Consider the following 21,054-nt stretch of genomic DNA (forward strand, 5'->3'; position numbering starts at 1 on the left):
TAGAAATTTTATCTTTACATTTTCTATTATTATTGTCGATGGGATGATAATTTTTTTTTTTTTTTTAATTATAAAATAAGTGTTGCTACACCATTTTTCATGATTGTCGATCTAAATGCATTTTTATGTATACAAGGAAAGCCGGACTATTGGTTTCAATAATGAAAAAATTACTTACATGAAAATGTAATATGTAAATAATTTTGTCCAAATAAAATAATATATGTTATATTTTTTGTTTGTAAAATATCATCACACGTTTAAATGTAATGGATTTGAATGAAATATTATCTTTAATAGTCATTTTATGATGATCATGTTATAATAGTCACGTTATGGAATTATTAATACGATAGTTTATTTTTTGTATAAAACAAACTTTTTAATAGATATTGCTGTCTCAAACATTGTCTTTAAAGATTTATCCATCTGTTGTGTAATTGCTAAATAAATTAGTTGTACTTTTGAAGTGATGCTATGGGAGAATAAAGCGCTGCGTTACGTAACGCGTTACGGCGTCAGTCTATCTGGCTTCACTTTCTTACGCGTACGGTAGCGGTAGACTGCCTCGTCCTCTCTCACTCTAACCCACAGCGCTAGTCGTATTTCGGACAGTTTAAATTATCGCATCCGTCGGTCGTTCCGAGTCACAGTCTTATTTTTTATTTGCTTACAACTATTTTAGAAGAACTACAATGAAATCTTATGTTTAATCCCATAGTTATCATCGTTTAAAGTTATATGACACACGTTTTAGCGCAATTCAAATCAGTTTCCATATTAAAAATTGTCAAAAATAATTTAAACAATCTATATGTTTGTTGTAAGTTTTAAAGGCCGGCAACGCACCTGCAACCCCCCTGGTGTTACAGATGTCCATGGGCGGTGGTAATCACTTTCCATCAGGAGAGCCTCCTGCTCGTTTGCCCCCTATAAAATAAAAAATATTTATTTGATTGCAAAACATAAATTCTGACTCTGTACTCGTTACTATATAATTCTCCGGAGCTATTATGATAGAACTCATCTCGTATCTCACTCGTGAAATGTTGGAAATGAGACTTACGCTATGTTATGTGTAAAGGCTATAATTATTGGAGTCAATATAGATTATCACTTTCTTTTATTTTCCGAACGTATTCTAGGGTGAGTTACGAGTTTGTTCTTACAGAGTAGTTCTACTGTTTTGGTATTCATATTAAATATGTCTGCTGTATTATTAAACTATTGTAACTTAGTTCTGACGTGCGATTATAATTACGTTTTGAAATATTGAAAGTCAATATTTTAATGTGAACGGTTTGATTTTTATTTTAATATTGTTACCTGTTTTTTTTTTTATTAATGAATAAGTTGTCATATTTTATCATTTAGTTGGAAATAAATATTAATCAGATTTTATATTGTGATTTTTATGATAAATAAATAATATTTAATTTACAAATGAACGACGCCTGTCAAAGTAATTTCACTTCGTGATACAGATTACCAAGATTTCAATATTTTTAATCTATAATTACAAAAATTAAATAGTTATGATACAACGTTTTAGTTAAATTCTTTTAATATTAATTCTCAAATGTTCTACTTTGGGAATAAATTGCATACATTACCAAACATAATTCTCAATTTCCTAGTTTCCGTTCTAAGTTTGTTACTCATTACATGTGGGCTCTAGTTTTTAGACCATCATTAATATTTCCATCACCGGTAAGCTTACTTTTTATAAATCACATAAATCTCAAATTTGCTCCCCATTTGTATCGCATGACTTATTGCGGCCAGTGTTGCTATATTTCGGTCGAAAAAATGACCAACTCTTGTTTATTTTTTTAAACAAAATTCACAATATAAAGTTTGCTTACATATAATATATAATGTGATATAGGTGGATAACCTTATTTTTTTTTATCAGAGGTATTTTGAATTATAAGGTTTCGGTTTATCATAAAATCTTTGATAGCAAGATAATATTGTATAGACTAACGGCTCTAAGTGAAGGAAGTTTGTAAAGAAAATCATTAACAGTTTTTGTTATTGTATAAAATAAATGGGGTTTTTGAAGATATTGTTTTTCCTTTAAAGTTTTCACAGTTCCATAATAAAAATCTAAAATACTCTTTATTGTACCCCGATAAACATATACTAAAATTACTTACAAGAATGATGTGCAAGAGGCAAACTTAAGATGGAGGAAAGAAACAGGAGTAAAAAAGGTAGGGGTGTATACTTATATCATAGATAAACATATTTTATAAATACATACATTTAAACGAAATTCAAATAATATTAAAATAAATATAAAATAATTGGTCAGCTTCGTGGTATACTCCCGAACATTACTCGGTATTCAGAGTGTTGAATACTTATTAAAGAAAATGACGTCGCATACTACGACAATGAACTGTTGGTAAGGTTACAAATAATAAATAAATATTGGATAACATCACATACATTACCCTGATCCCAATGTAAGTAGCTAAAGCACTTGTGTTATGGAAAATCAGATTTAACGACGGTACCACAAACACCCAGACACAAGACAAAATAGAAAACTAATGAACTTTTTCTACATGGACTCGGCAGGGAATTGGAGTGGCGTATTCATGAAAACCGGTGTACATACTACTCGACCACGGAGGTCGTCGAAGTCAGCCCATAGACATTAGCGCTGCAAGAAATAATAACCGTTCCTTATATGTGTGCCTATGTGCCCATCAATAGGAAGCTAAGATGTTATGTCCCTTGTGCCTGTAATTAGGCTTACTCATCCTTTCAAGAGAAACACAATACTAACTATAGCTGTTTGAAGGTTGAATATTCCATTCCACAGTTTTACTCCTTTAGAATGACCAGACAACTCCAAAAACGAATATTTATTAATCTTCATACAGTATTAAGAGCATATGTTGTATCTGTAACAAGATTCCAAAATTTCGCCGGAGCCGTTCTTGGTGGTAGTCGAATGTTGTTTCACAAAGATACTTTTGAATTCTCTTTTGAAATTTTATTTTAGTTTAAAAACCTGCTAAAATTGTATTTGCACAAATAATGCCGTTAATGTCCTTATTCACTATATGAGATTTTTTTTTTTCCGGCTAAGAAAGTTGAAATTCTTGGCTTTTGTCTCCTATAGTACCTTTCTCTTGAATCAATCTGTTTCTTAATTAAGCTACTTAGCGAATTTTAATGCGTTATTAAAATCCGGGGTGAATCGTCTATGTTAAATATATTGTAGAATCAAAATTATTATATTCAAGTAAACTTTACAATAAAGCATTTGTGAATCATCAATATTTAAACTCTATTACCGTTTCGGAAAGAAGCCTCCAGCGAGAAGAAACGGCAAGGAACTAGCATAGATGGTATTTTCAAATAAACAGGTTTACAGTGTTTTTATTCACAATTATTTGCGAAGAATTTATATTGACATTTGTCAGGGAAAATTAAATACATTTAGTCTTTTTAATACGGTTTTTAGTACTTAGTACTAGATTATTTATGTCAAATCATCCAAGTACTTGTGACTGAGTACTTATTACGTCATATTAATTTATCTTTTGGTCAAGTTTAAAAATAAGTGATGTACCTGCAAACAGTACAATGTCGCAAATCTTATTAACAAAAAAAAAATTCCATATATGAAAAACAGCAGAGTTCCTAAGATCGAACCCCGTGATACACCCATTTGTGCCAGAGAGCCATTTAATTTTGCCCCGTTAAAAACAACATTCAACTCATTTTTTTATTCATTAAAGTACGAGAAAATGAATTTTAATGCAGGGCCTTTGATTCTATAGTATTTAAGGTATAAGATAAATATAAGAATATCATACCTAAAGCATAGAGGCTTTTGATAAGTCAGCGATTACTAAACAATTTGTCGTTTAAGGCCTCCTGCCCAATTTGGCCACAGCGACAATTCCAAACAAAACTTCACGAAATTGCTTCACCGTCGATATGTGCATTGACTCTGCTTTTATACATATTTGGAATTTGATTTTGCAAAATTACCAATAATTAAGAGGCATTTGGAATTGAAAAAAAAACATAAATTCCTGTCTGACTTTATTGAAAAAACAGTGACAGCACATACTCCATAAAAAATACAAAAAAAAAATATTGACGATAAACTTATAATTTTTAATAATAAACTTAACAAGTTAAACATGGCTTGTTAGGAACTAAACTATATACAAATAAAAATCACATGTTCAAATCAACGAAAATAATTACAAAAAATAAAAACAATATGTTGTACTTTGTTAAAAAACGATAACGGCAATGATACAGATTATAAATTCGTTTTAAAAAATAATATTACACTATTTCTTATAATATAATACCTGTCAAAATATTAAAGGCTGTCCGGTGCAAAGCGTTGCCATCTCTACAATATTCAAAAAAAAAAAAATCTTCAATAAACATTTCTTTACGAAAAAAATAAAAACAAACAGTTTAGACTATACGGTAAACGTCAAATATATAATCTGTATCTACACCTTTCAATAAAAAAAGTTAAAAATAATGGAACGTTTTAATAAACACTATTTACATTATTCAAACTGGATGTAATTATTTCTAGCCTACATGACACTATACTAAACGAATTCGTATGTAAACGGAACACAATGTGCTTGGAAATAATAAATTACATTGGAATCGTAGTTAATTCATTAAATCTTGATACTCACAATATTTGGAATACACGAATTTGTAACAGTTAATCAGTGCGTCTGTTGTGTCATTGCTTATAATCGTGCTCAATAAAAGCAAAATAAAAAAGAATAATTTAATAACATCACAATTCAATAAATTAGTCGGTATACGTAAATTAGTACAGAGATCAAAGACACAAGTTGAAAAAAAAAAATGGCTGTCTTTGGGCGTCCGGTTGATGTGATACATCAAAATTGATTTAATTTAAGATAATAATTAAAGTAGTCCAAGTAAAATAAATAGAAACAGAGTTTATTATTATAATATATAGCAACGACGTATAATATAGCATATAGTAAGCGGCATGAGTGTTGAGCACAGCGTTGACCTGCGCAGTAGTACGAGCTTAGGTCTCTTTCGAATGAAGGAGTCGGGGCGCGAGGGCTGCACGCGATTGGTCCGTCAGTCGATGCTTGTCATCTATTGGACTGTCACATGTCATTTGTAATTTGACCGAAAGTGTGCACGCGCGAACTTGCCCCCACTACTCCCCAACTGTGGTCGCGACTCGTGCTGGATATTATACGCGCCACGCCAGACGAAACGACGCTTGATAGACATGCCGGCATACGACCCAACAGAAGTTTCACATCAAAAAAACGTTGTACGTAGTTTCAAAACGTCATAAGTAACTGACAAAACAGTCGTACTACTTCATAACATGAGCCTATAGTTACATTTTATTATGATCAGGTAACATTACTGCAATTTATTTAATATAGAATTATTCACTTATTTTGATGTAGGCACTTCTATTATAAACATTACAGATAACGCGTACGGTATACAATAAAATATTACGTATAAAACAGATCTTTAATGAGGTCTGAATCTATAAATGAAATTGCTAAATGTATTAAATATGAGATCCCAAAGTTAAAAATGCCTTTTATATAAAACCCAATACAGATTAATAATATTTGGGGGTAGAATTGTTGACCGCCGTGCAATGAGCTCTCTATGCGCAGAGGAAATCATTATAAAACAATTGAAATTAGAATTATATTGCAAACCAATAGTAATAAAATATACTTTAATCTTGTAAAATATTTTATAGTGTTTATAAGAACTCGTGAAGCTTGAAGTAAGCATATTTTGATTAGATTTATTTTCCAAATATATCTTATATCGAATAGGACATTTATTTATAACTCTGTGAACTCATTATGATTTTATACGTATCGAAGATAGTTATTCCTGTATTTTAAGTATAGTATAATTCTTTGGCCGTGGGCGATAGAATTTTTATTACGTTTGCAACACAAGCCAAGACAATACAATAAAAAAGTTGAATTAGCGATATCGAATTATAATAATTAAGTTATTAAGCGATTGAAGTTTATTATTATTATTGTTTATTTTTCGTACAGATATTACTATCTTTGAATATAAATAGAACTATACATTATTTTTACGTATCTGTGCAAATAATAACATAACTTTAGGATTTTTTACAAATATAAATTATTGCGTATAGTTGTGTTCAATGAAATTAAATATCAATGTTAATTAGTAACAGTACCGTCAGAACACTAAAATGTTGCTACGTGTGATATATTTTTAATTATTTATCGATTTTGCGTAATTTGTATATGATGCAAAACCGATAACGTAAAAATACAACATTATGACATATTAGTGGCATTTTATTATTAAAAGTTTTTTTTTTACAATATATATTTGTAGTCCAGTCAAGTTAGCCTGAATAGAGATGTCCAGACAATACTTGCATTTTTTTATAGTTGTATTGGAATAGGCGTTTGTCTTCCATCTCACCTGATGGAAAGTGTAGATGAGGACGAAGGTCGTACACGCCCATCCAGAAAAATGATATATAATTATTGTTCGAACTAATTTATTCTAAAACTAAACGATTGCCTAAATTATTTTAAAAAAAATCTGCAACTACAACCTTGCATAAAGTTTTTTGCACAGGTTGGATCGATGAGGGATTTTCACAGCTTCATTGTAATGGCATAACTAAAGCACATGTAAATTTTCAGCTATCTTGGGAAATCGGATAATTGCGCTACAAAAACATTATTTGCTTTTGTTTATTACGATCGTATTAGCTTTAAGCGGCAGTGTTTAATTATAAGTAAAACTTCATGATTATACGTTGGGTTTAATATTCGCAATCGTTCAGACCTAAAACCGCTGCTGCGTGCATTATAACAGTATTATACGATTTTAAAAAGTATATTGTCCGCAAACGTTTTGCAGGGCAGTGTCTGACTATCGAATTTATCAGATTATAGAGAACTGCCTAAAACCCCGGACTTACAAAAGAGTACCTTGTAATCCGACAAATTACATATCCAATGATAAGATTATATACGTTACACTCTGAAGTACCAATCGTACTTCCCACCAATCTACCATCACGTGTAATCAAATTAAAAAAAAGTAAACAGAATCAAAACAAAAAATGCGTTGAGCACAATGGTGGCGGCGCGTACAAATTGTAACCTGTGTAATCATTAGCGTTGATTGTCAAAAAAATATTCAATAATAATAAAATACATGTCGGGGTGCCAGGTGTCAGGGGTGCCCGATTAGCCAGCATTACGGGGAGTCCACTATATTGGCATTTTAGCGGTCTGACGGCTACCAAAAAAAAATGAACCATTTATTTTTAAACTATAATAAATATGTATCATATATTGTGAATTTGATTGATTATTAGTTATTTAGTTATACTTAAACAAAGTTGCCATATATGTAAATACTGTAGTACGTTTTAATATTTGATTATTAGAATTTTAAAAAGATAATTTAACAGACAACAGTTTCCAATCTATTTATATTATAGATAAAAGTGAAGCCAAACTTGAATTTATTGTAGTGAATAGTAAAATTATTATATTTCAACACGATAATTTTTCACGTGAGATAACACTTTACCTTCTAAGTTTTATCTCCCTTATTATTAATCTGTGACAAATCTAAAACTACATAAGTTATAGACCATAGACAAATAGAATGGATATTAAAAATGTCTCTCACGTTTACACAAAAATTTTTTTTTAATTAGTCAGAAAAAAACGCCATCGTAAATCTGCACATTTACAGCCTTACTTATAAAGATTGTTTAAATAGTTATAACATTTTTTTAAATAGTTATATCCACTCTATGTGTCTATGGAAATACAAGTAACGATTCGCTATAAATAATGAAGCGAAGACGAAAACTATAAAGCCTAGTCTACACAATTATAAATGCAGTGCAAATGACACATGACGATGGAAGTTCGCGGTTGAGTTCCGTAAAAAGAATCACCAAGAAAAGTCTTTATGTTTCAGACATTTACATGAGCAATTACATTTAAATTTAATATATATTTGGTAATATTACTGAATAAAAATCAAACAATTGTTTGTTCAAAAACTTCCTAATGGACCATTTTGTAAAAAACCTTTTTATTTTAATTTTAAATTAAGAATACAAAACTACAGTATAGGTCCGATTTTAAAATACTTAATATTATAAAAAGGAATAATTATACGTTTATTTATATTAATACGCGTAGTCTGAGTTGGTCGGCTCTTCGAGAGATTCGTCCATGTACAGTCGCTAAGAAAACTAAGAAATTTCGTATCGATGGTTTTCTTGAAAGAAATTGTATCTCTAACCATAGAGATACACTTGCATACTTTTGTTGCTAAAAACGATATCTGTTCAACCCTTCGTTACTGTGCACATTAACACATCACACATCTGTGTGCACATTAACACAGAAGATCCATATTTACGAGATCGTTTAACGGATAACGCCCTTTTGAAACCAGTAGAAGCATTCTGTAAGAAAGTAAAAACTCACCGCAGAAAACGAAACATCAAACGTTAGAATGTTATATGCGACATCGACTATAAAAATTATAAAATTTATACGACACACGTATCAAAATGGCGTATCACCGTTAGTCAATTAAAATTTTACGAGTGAGATAATAAATGAATTCTCACAGAATCCCTTTAAAATGGGCCGCTGTATATTTCGTCGAAATGGTATTTTTTACTGGAATACTATTGCATGTGTGTGTGAACTCGTTCGTACAATAAAATACGTCACTGTCTTCAAAAATCGTATATGACGAAAGGAACATGTCAAACGAACTGCTGTGTGAATAAAGCCTTAGATATTAAGAGCTTGGATTGTTTACGTGAATTGAACCGCACAACATAACGTATATCGTATATCTCTTGCCATAACATCCGTGAACATTTTTGTTGCTATATATATATAAATATCTCGCAACATAAAGCACAACTCGCGACGAATTACCGATCAACCCGACTGCTCAAAATAAATTGCGCTTATTATAAATAGCTAACTCTAGGTTTTTCTTTACGACGAAATCAACCGCTTCAGAAATGCTATTCGAATTTAATAATATCACAATAATAACTGTACCATAGATATTAGATTCACAAACTGTTACCGAACATCATTCGATCGTCGTACAAACTCAATCTATTACATTCACTAGCTCTGCCCTTTTGTAAGGCTCTGTCCCTTCTAGCTCTTCTGACTGCTACGGGCAAGTCGCCTGGCGTTTTGACCCTTCCAGCCGGATTTTGTAAGTTTACATCGCTGGAAGAAGAGAATATATCGCTCACTTGCTCTAGCGAATGTTGCCGTTTTATAGACAACGATTTCAAGGATGGCTTCGGTGATTTTGGACACTTTTCTGGATCAGAGCTGCTGGAAGGTATTAATTTTAGATCTGCAGCGTTTATTTCTCCGTTCAGAGCTGCTAAGTAAACTGGATTGTCTCCGCTGTAACCGTTTACGAGATTCTCTTTATCATTCGGATCGCTGAATTCGTTATCGAAGTTCGCGTATTTATTATGATATTTATTGAAACCAAAGTCGGTTTTCCCTTGACTCGCCTCTTTCAAGACGTCGTTCTGTTTCTTCTTGTCATCGTTGGCGATCCGTGGTATAGCTTGCATTGTTATTTTAGAACCTCCGTTTTCAGACAGTAGCATCAAGTGTTCGTCCTCACTACTCGAACAATCCGAATTTAAATCGAACGGACTTTCTGGGTTGAAATTCTCGTGTTGATTGTTGTCGATATATTGAAGTTCTAAGTTAATACTCGCCCTAGAAGATCGGCCGCTGTTCGAATTCGTAATGATTCTATTATCGCAACTCAAACGTTTTTTTATCGTCGAATCCTCGGATTCTGAGTTGCCAGCTTTAAAAATGCTCTGAGAAGACATGGACGTTCGAACCGATCGCTTTAAACTCTCAGAGCTACCCTTTGAAGTTTTGCTGTAATGTAAATCAGCTGGTTTCACTTTTGGTACAATCACTGCAAATATTTGATTTCTATCGCTTTCGTCACGGGATGGTAGCTCTTTGAACATTTTATCTGTATTCATTTCAGATTCCATGATCATTGTTGGCGACAGAGTTTTGTTTGGAGGTGATAACGTACATGGACCTTCGAAGTTGTAGGCCCTGTCGTCACTGAGTACTAGGTTCGTGGGCCTGTCGAAGGTTATATTGCTCGGTTTTTCGACCACTGACGTTCTAACTTTGGCGTTTTGTATTGCATTACTCGTGTCTAACTTGACCTCGGTTTCTTTCGGCTTACTCAGTTTCTTCTCGAAAAATTTCCGTATACCCCATTTAGGTTTCTCTTTGTGATCCTGGAGAAGATTTGTCTCTTTGGGACCTCTATCGATATCGTGAGAGCTCACATCGTTTTGGACATAGTCCAATGGTCGCTGGTAGGATCTGATTTCGTTAAACCTGTCCGAATTTTCTCGAGTCTGCACTCTGTTGTGAGAAACTCTCGCTACGGATAGACAATTCTCTTCGATATTCGGCTGTCTTGGTTCCGTAGTAGTTATATCTTTGAGGCTTTTATGTATAAGTTCGACTGTGTGCGTCTGCGTCATGTTTGTGTTTGTATTACGTTCGATGCAGGCGTTTCTACCTATGTGTGGGTCGGGGTATAACAGGGGCGTGGTGACGTCACCGTTGCGAACTGTACAATTCGAGTTCTTATCAGTTTCCAACGGTGACGCTGTAGGAGGTTCCGTAGATGCTGCGAGTAATTAATAATTGTTTAATATATTACAAATAAGGACCAGTCTTACAGTATGTTAGTCAAATTCATCAAATAACTTACCAGGGGGGTGGGGGTGCAAGTTATTATCGTGTATAACAGGTCCTTGAACTTGCAGCATCATTTTTAGTTCAGCCATTCGTTCTTCGACACACACCGCCGTTAATCTGTAAAAATACATTATTACACCTCAGGATTATTTCTCGAATTATTAAAATAATCCGTAAAATTAGAGAACTGATTACTCAGTCTGGTTATACTTGAACAATAAAGAGGTACCATTTTTTATATTAATAGATGATGTAGTGTATATATATAACATACGAATATATATTATCTGTGTATTTATGCATCTGTCATCTCGAGTGACACATCGCAAAAGCGCGGGAAAATGAAATATATAGGATGGCGCGCGGTGAAGACGGTGTGTGTGCACAATTGTGTTTAAAATATATTTAATCAGATTTCTAAATGGTTACACGGTTACATGGTGGTTGCATCACTGATATCATAAATCATATATAAAATATTATTGCTAGTCTAACATAAATTATGTAAATTTTCAATCACCTCGCTTCAGCGTCATGGTCCCAGCACTCGTCACACGTGTCCGAAGCTATCTTCAATGCGCGCCACTCTGGAACCGGACCCTTGGGAAGCGGTGGCCTTGCTTTGTTCCGGGATACCAACGTCTATTCAAATAAGGGGGGATTACGTCGGCAACTTCTCAACTGACAAGTATGAAATGGGGGTGATTTTAGCAGGTTAAATTAAAATTTTATTTCAGGAAGGCATAAGTCGCACTTCGGGTGGTAGCGGAGGGGGCGCGTCGCGCGTCGTACCTGCATCTGCGCCAGCGTGGGGCGCGGCGGCAGGCCGTGCGAGTGGTAGGGCGGCGCGTAGGGCGGCGCGCGCGCGGGGTGCGCCCCCCCGCAGCGCCACAGCATCTCCCACAGCACGAGCGCCAGCGCGAACACGTCCACCGCGCACAGCGCCGCGCGCGCGCCGCTCAGGTCCAGCGCGCCCTCCAGCGCCTCGGGCGCCAGGTAGCGCAGCGTGCCCGCCTAGGGGCGAGCCGTTTCGATTTATTAGGGGTTGGTTGGATGCTCACCCGCGCTCGTAAATATCGGAGAAAACTTTGATAACTAAAATATTATGCCCCTTGCGCCCGTAGTTACACTGGCTCACTCACCTTTCAGACCGAAACACAACGATATTAAGTATAGCTGTTTGACGGTAGAATATGTTAAGAGCGGCTGTAACCTAACCAGAAGGACTTGAGAACACCTCAGCCACAGGCTTACCTATTGTTTTGATTACCTCAGTTATCCGACTAGGTGTAGAATGATCCCGTCTAGGCAGCAACGGCTGAGCTAGTCCCAGATCGGCCAGGCGAGCGGTGCCGTCGGGCGCCACGAGTACGTTGCCGCTGTTGACGTCACGATGTACTATACAAGGCTTCGTTGCACCTGGATGAACTAAACTCGTCAAAATCGAATGAAAACAATATAAAATAATGTTGTTTACACTTTTAAAGACGTATCATTTTGTATGTTACCCAACAGATATTAATTTTAAGTGCTTAGTGATATGTTGATGGTGTAACTTTTCCAATAAATAAATAAATAAATAAATAAATAAATAAATAAATAAATAAATAAATAAAAAAAAAATAAAAGTAACTAGCTTTGACGACTTTCCGCTGGTGTTCTCAGATACGGTGTTATCTGCTTGACCGGTTATGACGTACCAACATAGATATACGACCGTATGTGTATGTTGGTACGTCAGAATATATGGGAGTTTAGATTATATATGTTTGTGTGCGTGAGAGGAGGCACGTGTGTATATCCAATTCCAACCGCAAGAGGATAAAAGACAAATAAACAATACTTGACTTCGAATTATACATTTAATGATGTATTAATTATGGATATGGATTCCGAATTATGGCGTTTAGAACGTCGACGATTGGAATAATATAATACAATAAATATATTAATCAAATACTGTTGGGAGTGCACAATATAGCCGAGCCACAAGCAAATCTCATTCAATTGAACGTTTGCGGGATCGTTTTGTTTACGCGAGTGTACGTATTAGTGTGCGTGGCTACGAGGTAGTGTTGGTGTACGGCTGGGCCAGCGCACGCGTGCGTACCGGGGGCGTGCAGGTGCGCGAGCGCGGCGGCGAGCCCGTGCGCGAGGCCGGCGAACTCCCGCCACGACAGCGGCTCGCGCTGCAGGCGGCGCCGCAGCGACTCCTGGCACAGCTCCAGCACCACCAGCTGCGAGCGCCCGCCCGCCTCCGTCAGCGACGCGCGGCTGTCGCTGCCTGCGACGCGGAACACACAGGTACACTAGGACATCGCGCTCGCCGAGACCACCGACGACGGCCCGGCGCCGGCAACCCTTGCGCAACATCACGCCGCCCAACAACGGACCACACCGATCTATCTTTATAATTTCTGTGTCTCTTAGAATTAAGATAAGTATTCATATTATTTTATAATAATTGGTACAACCGCAACACATGAAGTAGTCTAATTAAATTAGTATTAATATTTGTAAAATAAGTTTGTGAATTAAAATAAATTCACTCTTAAAGTACTTTTCGGCTTTTTTTAAGTCCTTCGGCTGCGAACGTCGTAATTCGCGTGTCAACACAGGCTCGGGTCTCACGTTACATTATAGATCTCAATATATTTGAGACGTTATTACCAGGCCGGAGGGGCTATTTTTCATTGAGTGCGAAACGGATAGTGATTCCTAATTTATTCATTAACATGATTATAATCTGTATAGTAAAAAGTTTCTCAGTATAACATTCGTTCTGAATCGTTGAAATGATCATTTAAACAAAAATTAAAGGTTGTTTGTGAGAGTCTGCTTTTATGAAGGTTATGTATACCGTAGTAACGAAGTATGTTGGGATGGGCCAAGTGAGGCACGGCGTAGACCGAGGCCTCCTTGTGCCAGGCGGAGGGCGCGGAGTACAGTTTGACGGCGACGGGCGCGCCCGCCAGGCTCCCGCGCCACACTGACCCGAACTTACCCTGACCTGTTGGACAAATTATACTTTAACTATGCCTACTTAGAAACTAAAACTAAATTAATAAAAAATATATTAATAGAAAAGGTCGATTGAACGATATAGAGATTGATGGGCTTCAACGCCATCTTGTGTGGAAATTTGACAAAGTGTTTATTCTTAAAATATTCTCTAAGAAAGGCAACTTTTACGAACAAACAGTGTCGACGTGTTTTAATCTGAAACCACCATTCAATTGTTTTAGTATACAAAATCAAAGGATTTTATTTACACCTTTAATAGAGACCGAGTGCTAATGTGAGATCTCTTAATAAACCACTTAGATCTATCAAAGAAATGAGTAGTTTAAAACTATAAATAAATAAATAAATAAATATTGGACAACATCACATACATTACTCTGATCCCAATGTAAGTAGCTAAAGCACTTGTGTTATGGAAAATCAGAAGTAACGACGGTACAACAAACACCCAGACACAAGACAACATAGAAAATTATTGAACTTTTTCTACATCGACTCGGTCGGGAATCGAACCCGAGACCTCGGAGTGGCGTACCCATGCAAACCGGTGTACACACTACTCGACCACGGAGGTCGTCTATAATATCATATATACTATTATATAATATAATATACTATATATATAAAGTTTATTTTGCTATCAACATCCCTGAACGAAACAACTCAAATCCACCAAAAACAATTGCTAACTTAATACTAATCACATAATGTCTACAAAATTCATTTACATATTAAAAAGACACGTCGATTTGGATGTAAATTAATCAAACTCACCGATATGTTCGATCAGGGTGAGATTATCAACGCACAGTAATCCCGTTGCCAGTGCGTCTGGACCACTTCCCATTATATCGCCTGAGAACAAACAATTATAAATTATGTAGAATTATTTAATACCAATTATATATCTTCTCGATATAAGAAATAACATTAAATTCTATATATTATCTTATATATTAATAGCGTAACCCGATTTTTAACCCAGCGATTATGGGACGGCTGCACATAAAAGATCGGTTATGGTTTAAAGAGCTTTAATCGTAGAAGTGCAGAAAATTAAAGAGGGCACTCGATTACAATTTACTAAATTGTTACGATTCAACAAACTTTAGAAAGCGGGAAAAAGTTACTGGCCTTGTAGAGAGGGCGCTAAGGCTGGATAACAAAAAAAAATCGTCGTCAGTTTAGAATGAAATTAAATCAAAACAAAACATGTCATAGGTTTCGATGTTTCGCGTTTTTAATTTTAGATAATCTTTGATTTGTTAGAGAATGCGGAAGTAACTCTGTCTATCTGTCTGAAGCTCTTTTATGACCAAACTACTGAACTGAACCTTCAAAATTTATTTGCTTGTTGTGCTTTAGAGGAAGTAGATATGCTACAATCTTCCACAGGCTTTGGGCAGCAAAGCGATCAAAATCGCCCATGAACTCATACACATACATACCTTTTTCAACATCAACTCCTTCGCTCAGATCGTCCTTGTCCAGCTCCATCCTCTTACAATACATCTTCCTGAAGACTATTGCCATCAGCAAAATTGCGACCAGCGCTAAGATGCCAGACGCTACGATGTTGGAATAGTTCGGATGTGTTGCGCTTTCCATTGTCGATTCCGCTTTGATCGTTACGGTTTCTTCTTTGATGTTAGCTGTAAAGATTAATTTTATATTTATAATATATATACTAATACTATAAATGTGAAAATAACTGTGTCTGTCTCTCTGTCTGTCACTCTTTCACTACCAAACCAATGAACGGAATTTGATGAAAATTTACACGAATCAAACTTGAACTCCAAGGAAGGACATAGGCTACTTTTTTGCCTGACACAAGACAATCAACCCCTAAAATGCGAGCGACGCCGCGGGCGACAACTAGTGATTGTATATGCAAGCCGTTATGTCCCACCGCTTCGGAATGTAGATTCTACTGAGAATGTTGATCCATACTATTTGAAATATTGATACCTAAATTGGCTAAAACACATTCCTTGTTTATGGTTTTGTTTACTAAAAATATGTTAGCTTTAGTATTAGTAAAAAAAATAATATATATATACGTAGATGATCAAAACTAGTAAATACGTTTGAAATCCGTCAAGACTCAGGAAATAGAAATATAAAAAAATACATTATATAAATTTACATATTTTAGAGCGGAAGTGGCGGAATAATTGTGGCCTTCAACTTTTCTGTGACGTCATCGACCTAGTCGAGATAGTTCTACGCTAATGTTATAAAGCTAAAGATTTTGTTTGAACGCGCTTATCTCAAGATCTATAAGATCGATTTTTAAAAATCTTTTTGATTTAATTATCCCATTTATTTGAAAGGTTACAGAGTAAATAACAACACGCTATGACCTACACGGGCGGAGTAGTAATGTTCTAGAGAACAGTCGTAGTATTTAAGCTGTTGTTTGATATTTTACGTGCAGGTGTTTGATTGAGGAATATCTTAGTTCCGAAGATTGGTGAAGCATCGGCGATGTAAGAAATGTTTAATATTTCTTACAGCGCCAATGTCTATGGACGGTCGAAGGCGGATCACTTACTATCAGGTTGCCGCCTACTAATGACAGAAAAAAAAAAAAATCTGTCATTTTAAACATGGTTCTTTAACTATAAAACAATTATATTACAAGCACATTATTAACCTAAAGTATAACAATCAAGTGACGCTTATTATTTCAAAATTATTTATTTCAAAAGTACATTACGATAACACACACATAATAATATATATTATTATATTATATAACTATACACTATCGAATTATTTTTAGTGCTTATGTGAGAAATAGTCGAAGTTCGGAATAGAATCGGAGAAGTATCGAAATCGTAATACGTTAGTAGAATAAGCCTCCAATTAAACATTGTTTCAAACATAATTTTTAAAAAATTGTGTATACCTAGCAAATACGAGCCGCGTCGTCTAGGTCAAGGACGTTACTCACTAGAAAAATAAATCCGTTACTAACAGTGTAACGGATTTATTTTTGTGAGAACAGCATTAAAGAATAATTTAAAATTTTAAAACATAATATAATAGATTTCTTTGCATAAATTTTGAAAATAGAATTCATCGAATAACCGTATTTTGGAAGATTCAGTTCATTCAACTTAGTAATCTTTTTTTTTACAATTTTACACAGGCTGTAAATGTCTCACGATTGGATTTGGACTATATTCTTCCGCGATTCCAAACTGATTAATAAAAAAGGGTTGAAATCTATAATGTCTAATACTAATATTAATCCGTTAACAAAAAAAGACAATCTAAGAATATTTTTTTTTCTTCTGCCTGTCATTTATTAATTCCAGCTATTGCCAGGAGCTGCCTTCCGACTAAGTCTACACCACTTTGCACGGTTCTTAGTGTCATTCTGTGCGAGTCCATTGGCTCTCATGTCTTGCTTCACGACATCCAGCCATCGCTTCCTTGGGCTCCCGGGAGGCCTAGTTCCAGGTACAAATATATCAAGGCACTTTCTCCCGACATACTCCTTAGATCGCCGCGCGACATGGCCATACCACCTCAGACGACCCTTGGAGCATATCCGCTACGTCACGGACCCCGTAATTTTTTTCTTATATTATATAATTATAAAATATTCTAAAAATTTCTTTTATATTTTATATAATTTTAATTGATATACATATCACTGAATGTTACGTCTATTTTTTTATAGTTAAGTGTAAAATTTGTATAATTTTTAATGTACATTTTTAAATAAATAAATACAATAAAGACAAGACATTACTTAAACAAAAAAAAAAAAATACTCACTAAAGTCAGCATTGCAGAAACTTTTCGTGCAACAGCAGAACTTGCTACCCGGTAGTCTAGCAGTGACTCTCGTACATTTGTCGCAACTATTCGAACCTTCAGCTTGAGATGAACGCCAACAACCTGTGAAAACGAATGAGTGTACCAATAAAAAAGGTTTCGTTTCGACGTTGGGTGTCACGTGACGTGCACCTTGAGAACTGAGATGTCACATCTCATGTGTCAGTAGTTACACTGGCTCACTCACTGATTAAATGTACAATAACTTTAATTAAATATAGGAAACTTATCCAGGTCCAGGATTCGAACCAGAACCTCAAAAGTCGGCTATTTTACAAAAATATTTTTCAGACTTGACTGGTCGATCCTTAGACAAGCATGTTCAAACAAACAGACTCTATATCTTTTTATGTTAGTATAGATCACTGCCTCGTTAGTCTCGATGCCTTATGGCTAGCTCATATGGCTACAGATCTCGAGGTCCTGTATTCAAGCCCCGGATAGGACCAATAAAAACTTATTTGGGTCTCAGATATCTTGTAAAACCCTATGATGTCTGATTGCCATGTTATCAGATTATAAGAATGTGGATCTGTTCCAAAGACAATTGAGCACTGTAACATATCCTGTGCTGCTTCCTTTTCTCTGTTAAGAACGATAACTGGCTACATCATCATTGTAAAGTTAACAGGAATTACTTAAATGAAAAGCCCCAAACCTTGTCCCATTACAGTGATGTTTCCCTCATTGTCCTGATGCCATAGAGTATAGCAAAATGCTTTGGGATCAGTGCACTGTTCAACTTGAGCCACTTCACCATTTGGAAGAGTCGTCTCTGAGAGTGTACCAGTATCTATGAAAATAAAAACATTTGATTATATTTAATCATTATTCATATTAGATCATATTTTGACAGACTTATTGGAGGATCTATGTCTATCTATATATTTAGTCTGGAATACTGTAGGCTACTTTCTTATGCATTAAACCTGCACAACCTGCCAAGGGCGACAACTAATTTAAAATAAATATAAAAGAACTGAAAGATAGAGAGCAAGCAAGCATATAATCATACACTTTTACACATTTTTTCTTATTGATAATAGAAAGATAGATTAAATAGGAGAACTACTTGTTTTTGCCTCAAAGTGAGTCATCAGATTATATGTTTATTTTTTTCTCAAAGTCAATGTATAGATAAAATAATCTTTAAAAACAGTAATTATCGGTACTATATGACAGTTTAAGTACAATTTGCTGGTCCTGTTCTTAAAAATCTCTAATACTAAACATAGTTATCTCTTCCTCAAATGTGAGGTTGAAAAAGGTGCAAGTTATTAAGGATTATCAATAGAAATTCCTCAATCATCTCAAACTGATAACCATTTTCCATAAACACATAATATGTCATATGAAAGAATGAATTTACCAGAATGAGAGTTATATATATATGGTACTATGGACTATTATAAGGGTTTAATTTTCATTTTGAGTGGATGTATTAAATCTTGATAGTTATTTACATCCAGTGTGATATCTTAAAATGTTGAATATGTAGGTAGTTTACCAAATTTTATTTGATACATAAACTTATACAAGCTTTTAACTTCGACATAAAATTAAGTTGTGAATAGTCCAATTGAGTGATATATCTTATTATATATAGTTTAGAGTACTAACAATTATTTGTAATTTATCCTATTATTAACCCTTAATGTTTGTGTTGTTCTAGGTTACGGATTAACAAGGAAATTACTACTGCTATACTTGGCTTTAAAATTTAATTGAGTTTGTTATCTCAACCGTACCGATCAATCTCATTTGTGTCTTCTCCATCCTACGTAACATTGGCGAAATAATCTGTGCCCTGTGGCACAACTGAAAGCCATTAAACTAAGAATTGAATTGAATTTAACTTCGACTGCCAGTACGTATGTGTTATATATCTGATGTTCACACCAGATTTACCCATCAATTGTGTTAAAATTTGCACATTTTGATGATGGTGTTAACAATACAATCTAGAACAGGCTGTTAAATAAAGGCATCTTTTTTAAAAAATATATTTCAACTGTAACTTGTAAATGTATAAGACCTAAAGCAATACCTACCATACACCTAGAAAAATAATTATTATTTATCAACAATACTATGGAAGCTAGTACATACCAAATATTTCATTTTCCACCATCAACTGTGCATTTCTTTCGTCATCGTAAGACGGTGTTACACTCATTGCCACACTATGTATCTTATAAAGACAGGATATAGTTGGAACGGTAATAGTAGGTGCCTCGGTAACAATAACAGCTGGCTTCAGTTTGTACTTCTTAAATTCATTGGATAATTTATTTTGATCATCTTTACCAGATTCTGTGGATATCTTATCAACACCAGCTATGATGTTACCTCTGACAGATGCAGAGGCCAACTGATTCAGGCTTCTTTCATCATCAATATCCAGCAGTTCATTTGAATTTGGAATATCAACACTCCTTTTACCAATTACCTTTGGCTGGTCTTGTGTGACTGGCCAGTAAGACGTGATATCTTGCGCATTATTATTATTCCACTGTATGGTTCTCCTATGATGGTATTTTGTGAAGGTCCTTACATAGTGGGCTGGTTTTTGATGATATATACTGTTCCTTGTGTCGTGTGAAGAATCTTCGTGAGGTCGCGATGTTAGAACTTTGGCCGTGAATATAAAGAGGAATAATACCATACACTTTAATAATGGTGTCACCCTCTGCGATAATATACCTTCCATCATTTTGGTAATTATAATATTTTTCACTTATTAAAATTTTCTTAATACTACATCATTCTGAGATGATAATTAGAGTATTTTAGGTCATTTAGTGCAACCTAATTGCAGCTAGGCAACGATACTGCATAATATTGATTTTTCTCCGCGGTATTGTTCACGACAATGCGCCACTTTTTCAAATAGTAACCCACTTTGTATAACACTAAAACTTTACACTTGTTATTTTTGTCTTTTTTATAGAAAACATCAATACTGTGTACTATTAAGAATATTTTTTAATTATACGTATTTAATAACTACATATTTGTACCATTCGTTTGATTATGTGAATATGTTAAATATATTCATTTTATACGAGCGTAAAGAAGATGGAATAATTGGAATTGATTTAGCTGTTTTATTCACATCGCGGCGCAATTAACATTGTAAAAGCAATTATAACAAGAATCGATCGAATGTTGACAAACACATTTCACTACTCGCCGACATATTGACCGTATCAGTCCATTTCACGATTATGTCATCTTTTTTGTGCAAAAATATTATCACTAAAAATATAAGTGATAATATCCTAAAAATGTAATAAAACATAAATTAAACGTTAAACAAGTAAAGCAA

At 34.6% G+C, this 21,054-nt stretch overlaps 1 protein-coding gene across 1 annotated transcript; it reads right to left on the bottom strand.

The window, feature by feature from the left end:
- Nucleotides 1-8,832: 8,832 nt before the first annotated feature.
- On the bottom strand, nucleotides 8,833-20,925 carry LOC113391772 (probable serine/threonine-protein kinase DDB_G0278901). Its single transcript, XM_026627841.2, has 12 exons — nucleotides 19,836-20,925; nucleotides 18,385-18,519; nucleotides 17,667-17,789; nucleotides 15,323-15,526; nucleotides 14,649-14,729; nucleotides 13,711-13,860; nucleotides 12,961-13,134; nucleotides 12,121-12,269; nucleotides 11,643-11,864; nucleotides 11,371-11,492; nucleotides 10,864-10,967; nucleotides 8,833-10,779 (listed from the first exon to the last, which is right to left on the bottom strand). The coding sequence occupies exons 1-12, from the start codon at nucleotides 20,437-20,439 to the stop codon at nucleotides 9,149-9,151; spliced, it is 3,699 nt and encodes a 1,232-aa protein (XP_026483626.2). The 5' UTR covers nucleotides 20,440-20,925; the 3' UTR covers nucleotides 8,833-9,148.
- Between the last annotated feature and the right edge of the window lie 129 nt (nucleotides 20,926-21,054).

The sequence above is a fragment of the Vanessa tameamea genome, chromosome 28 (assembly GCF_037043105.1).
Source record: "Vanessa tameamea isolate UH-Manoa-2023 chromosome 28, ilVanTame1 primary haplotype, whole genome shotgun sequence".
Classification (NCBI taxonomy): domain Eukaryota; kingdom Metazoa; phylum Arthropoda; class Insecta; order Lepidoptera; family Nymphalidae; genus Vanessa; species Vanessa tameamea.

Excerpts from the sequence above, each read along its gene's own strand:
- LOC113391772 (XM_026627841.2), bottom strand. The coding sequence starts at position 20,439 with ATGATGGAAGGTATATTATCGCAGAGGGTGACACCATTATTAAAGTGT. Across the intron at positions 13,135-13,710 it reads CAACATACTTCGTTACTACG|GCAGCGACAGCCGCGCGTCG; the intron begins GTATACATAACC and ends TCCGCGTCGCAG. Across the intron at positions 12,270-12,960 it reads CGCGCACCTGCACGCCCCCG|GTGCAACGAAGCCTTGTATA; the intron begins GTACGCACGCGT and ends TAGTTCATCCAG.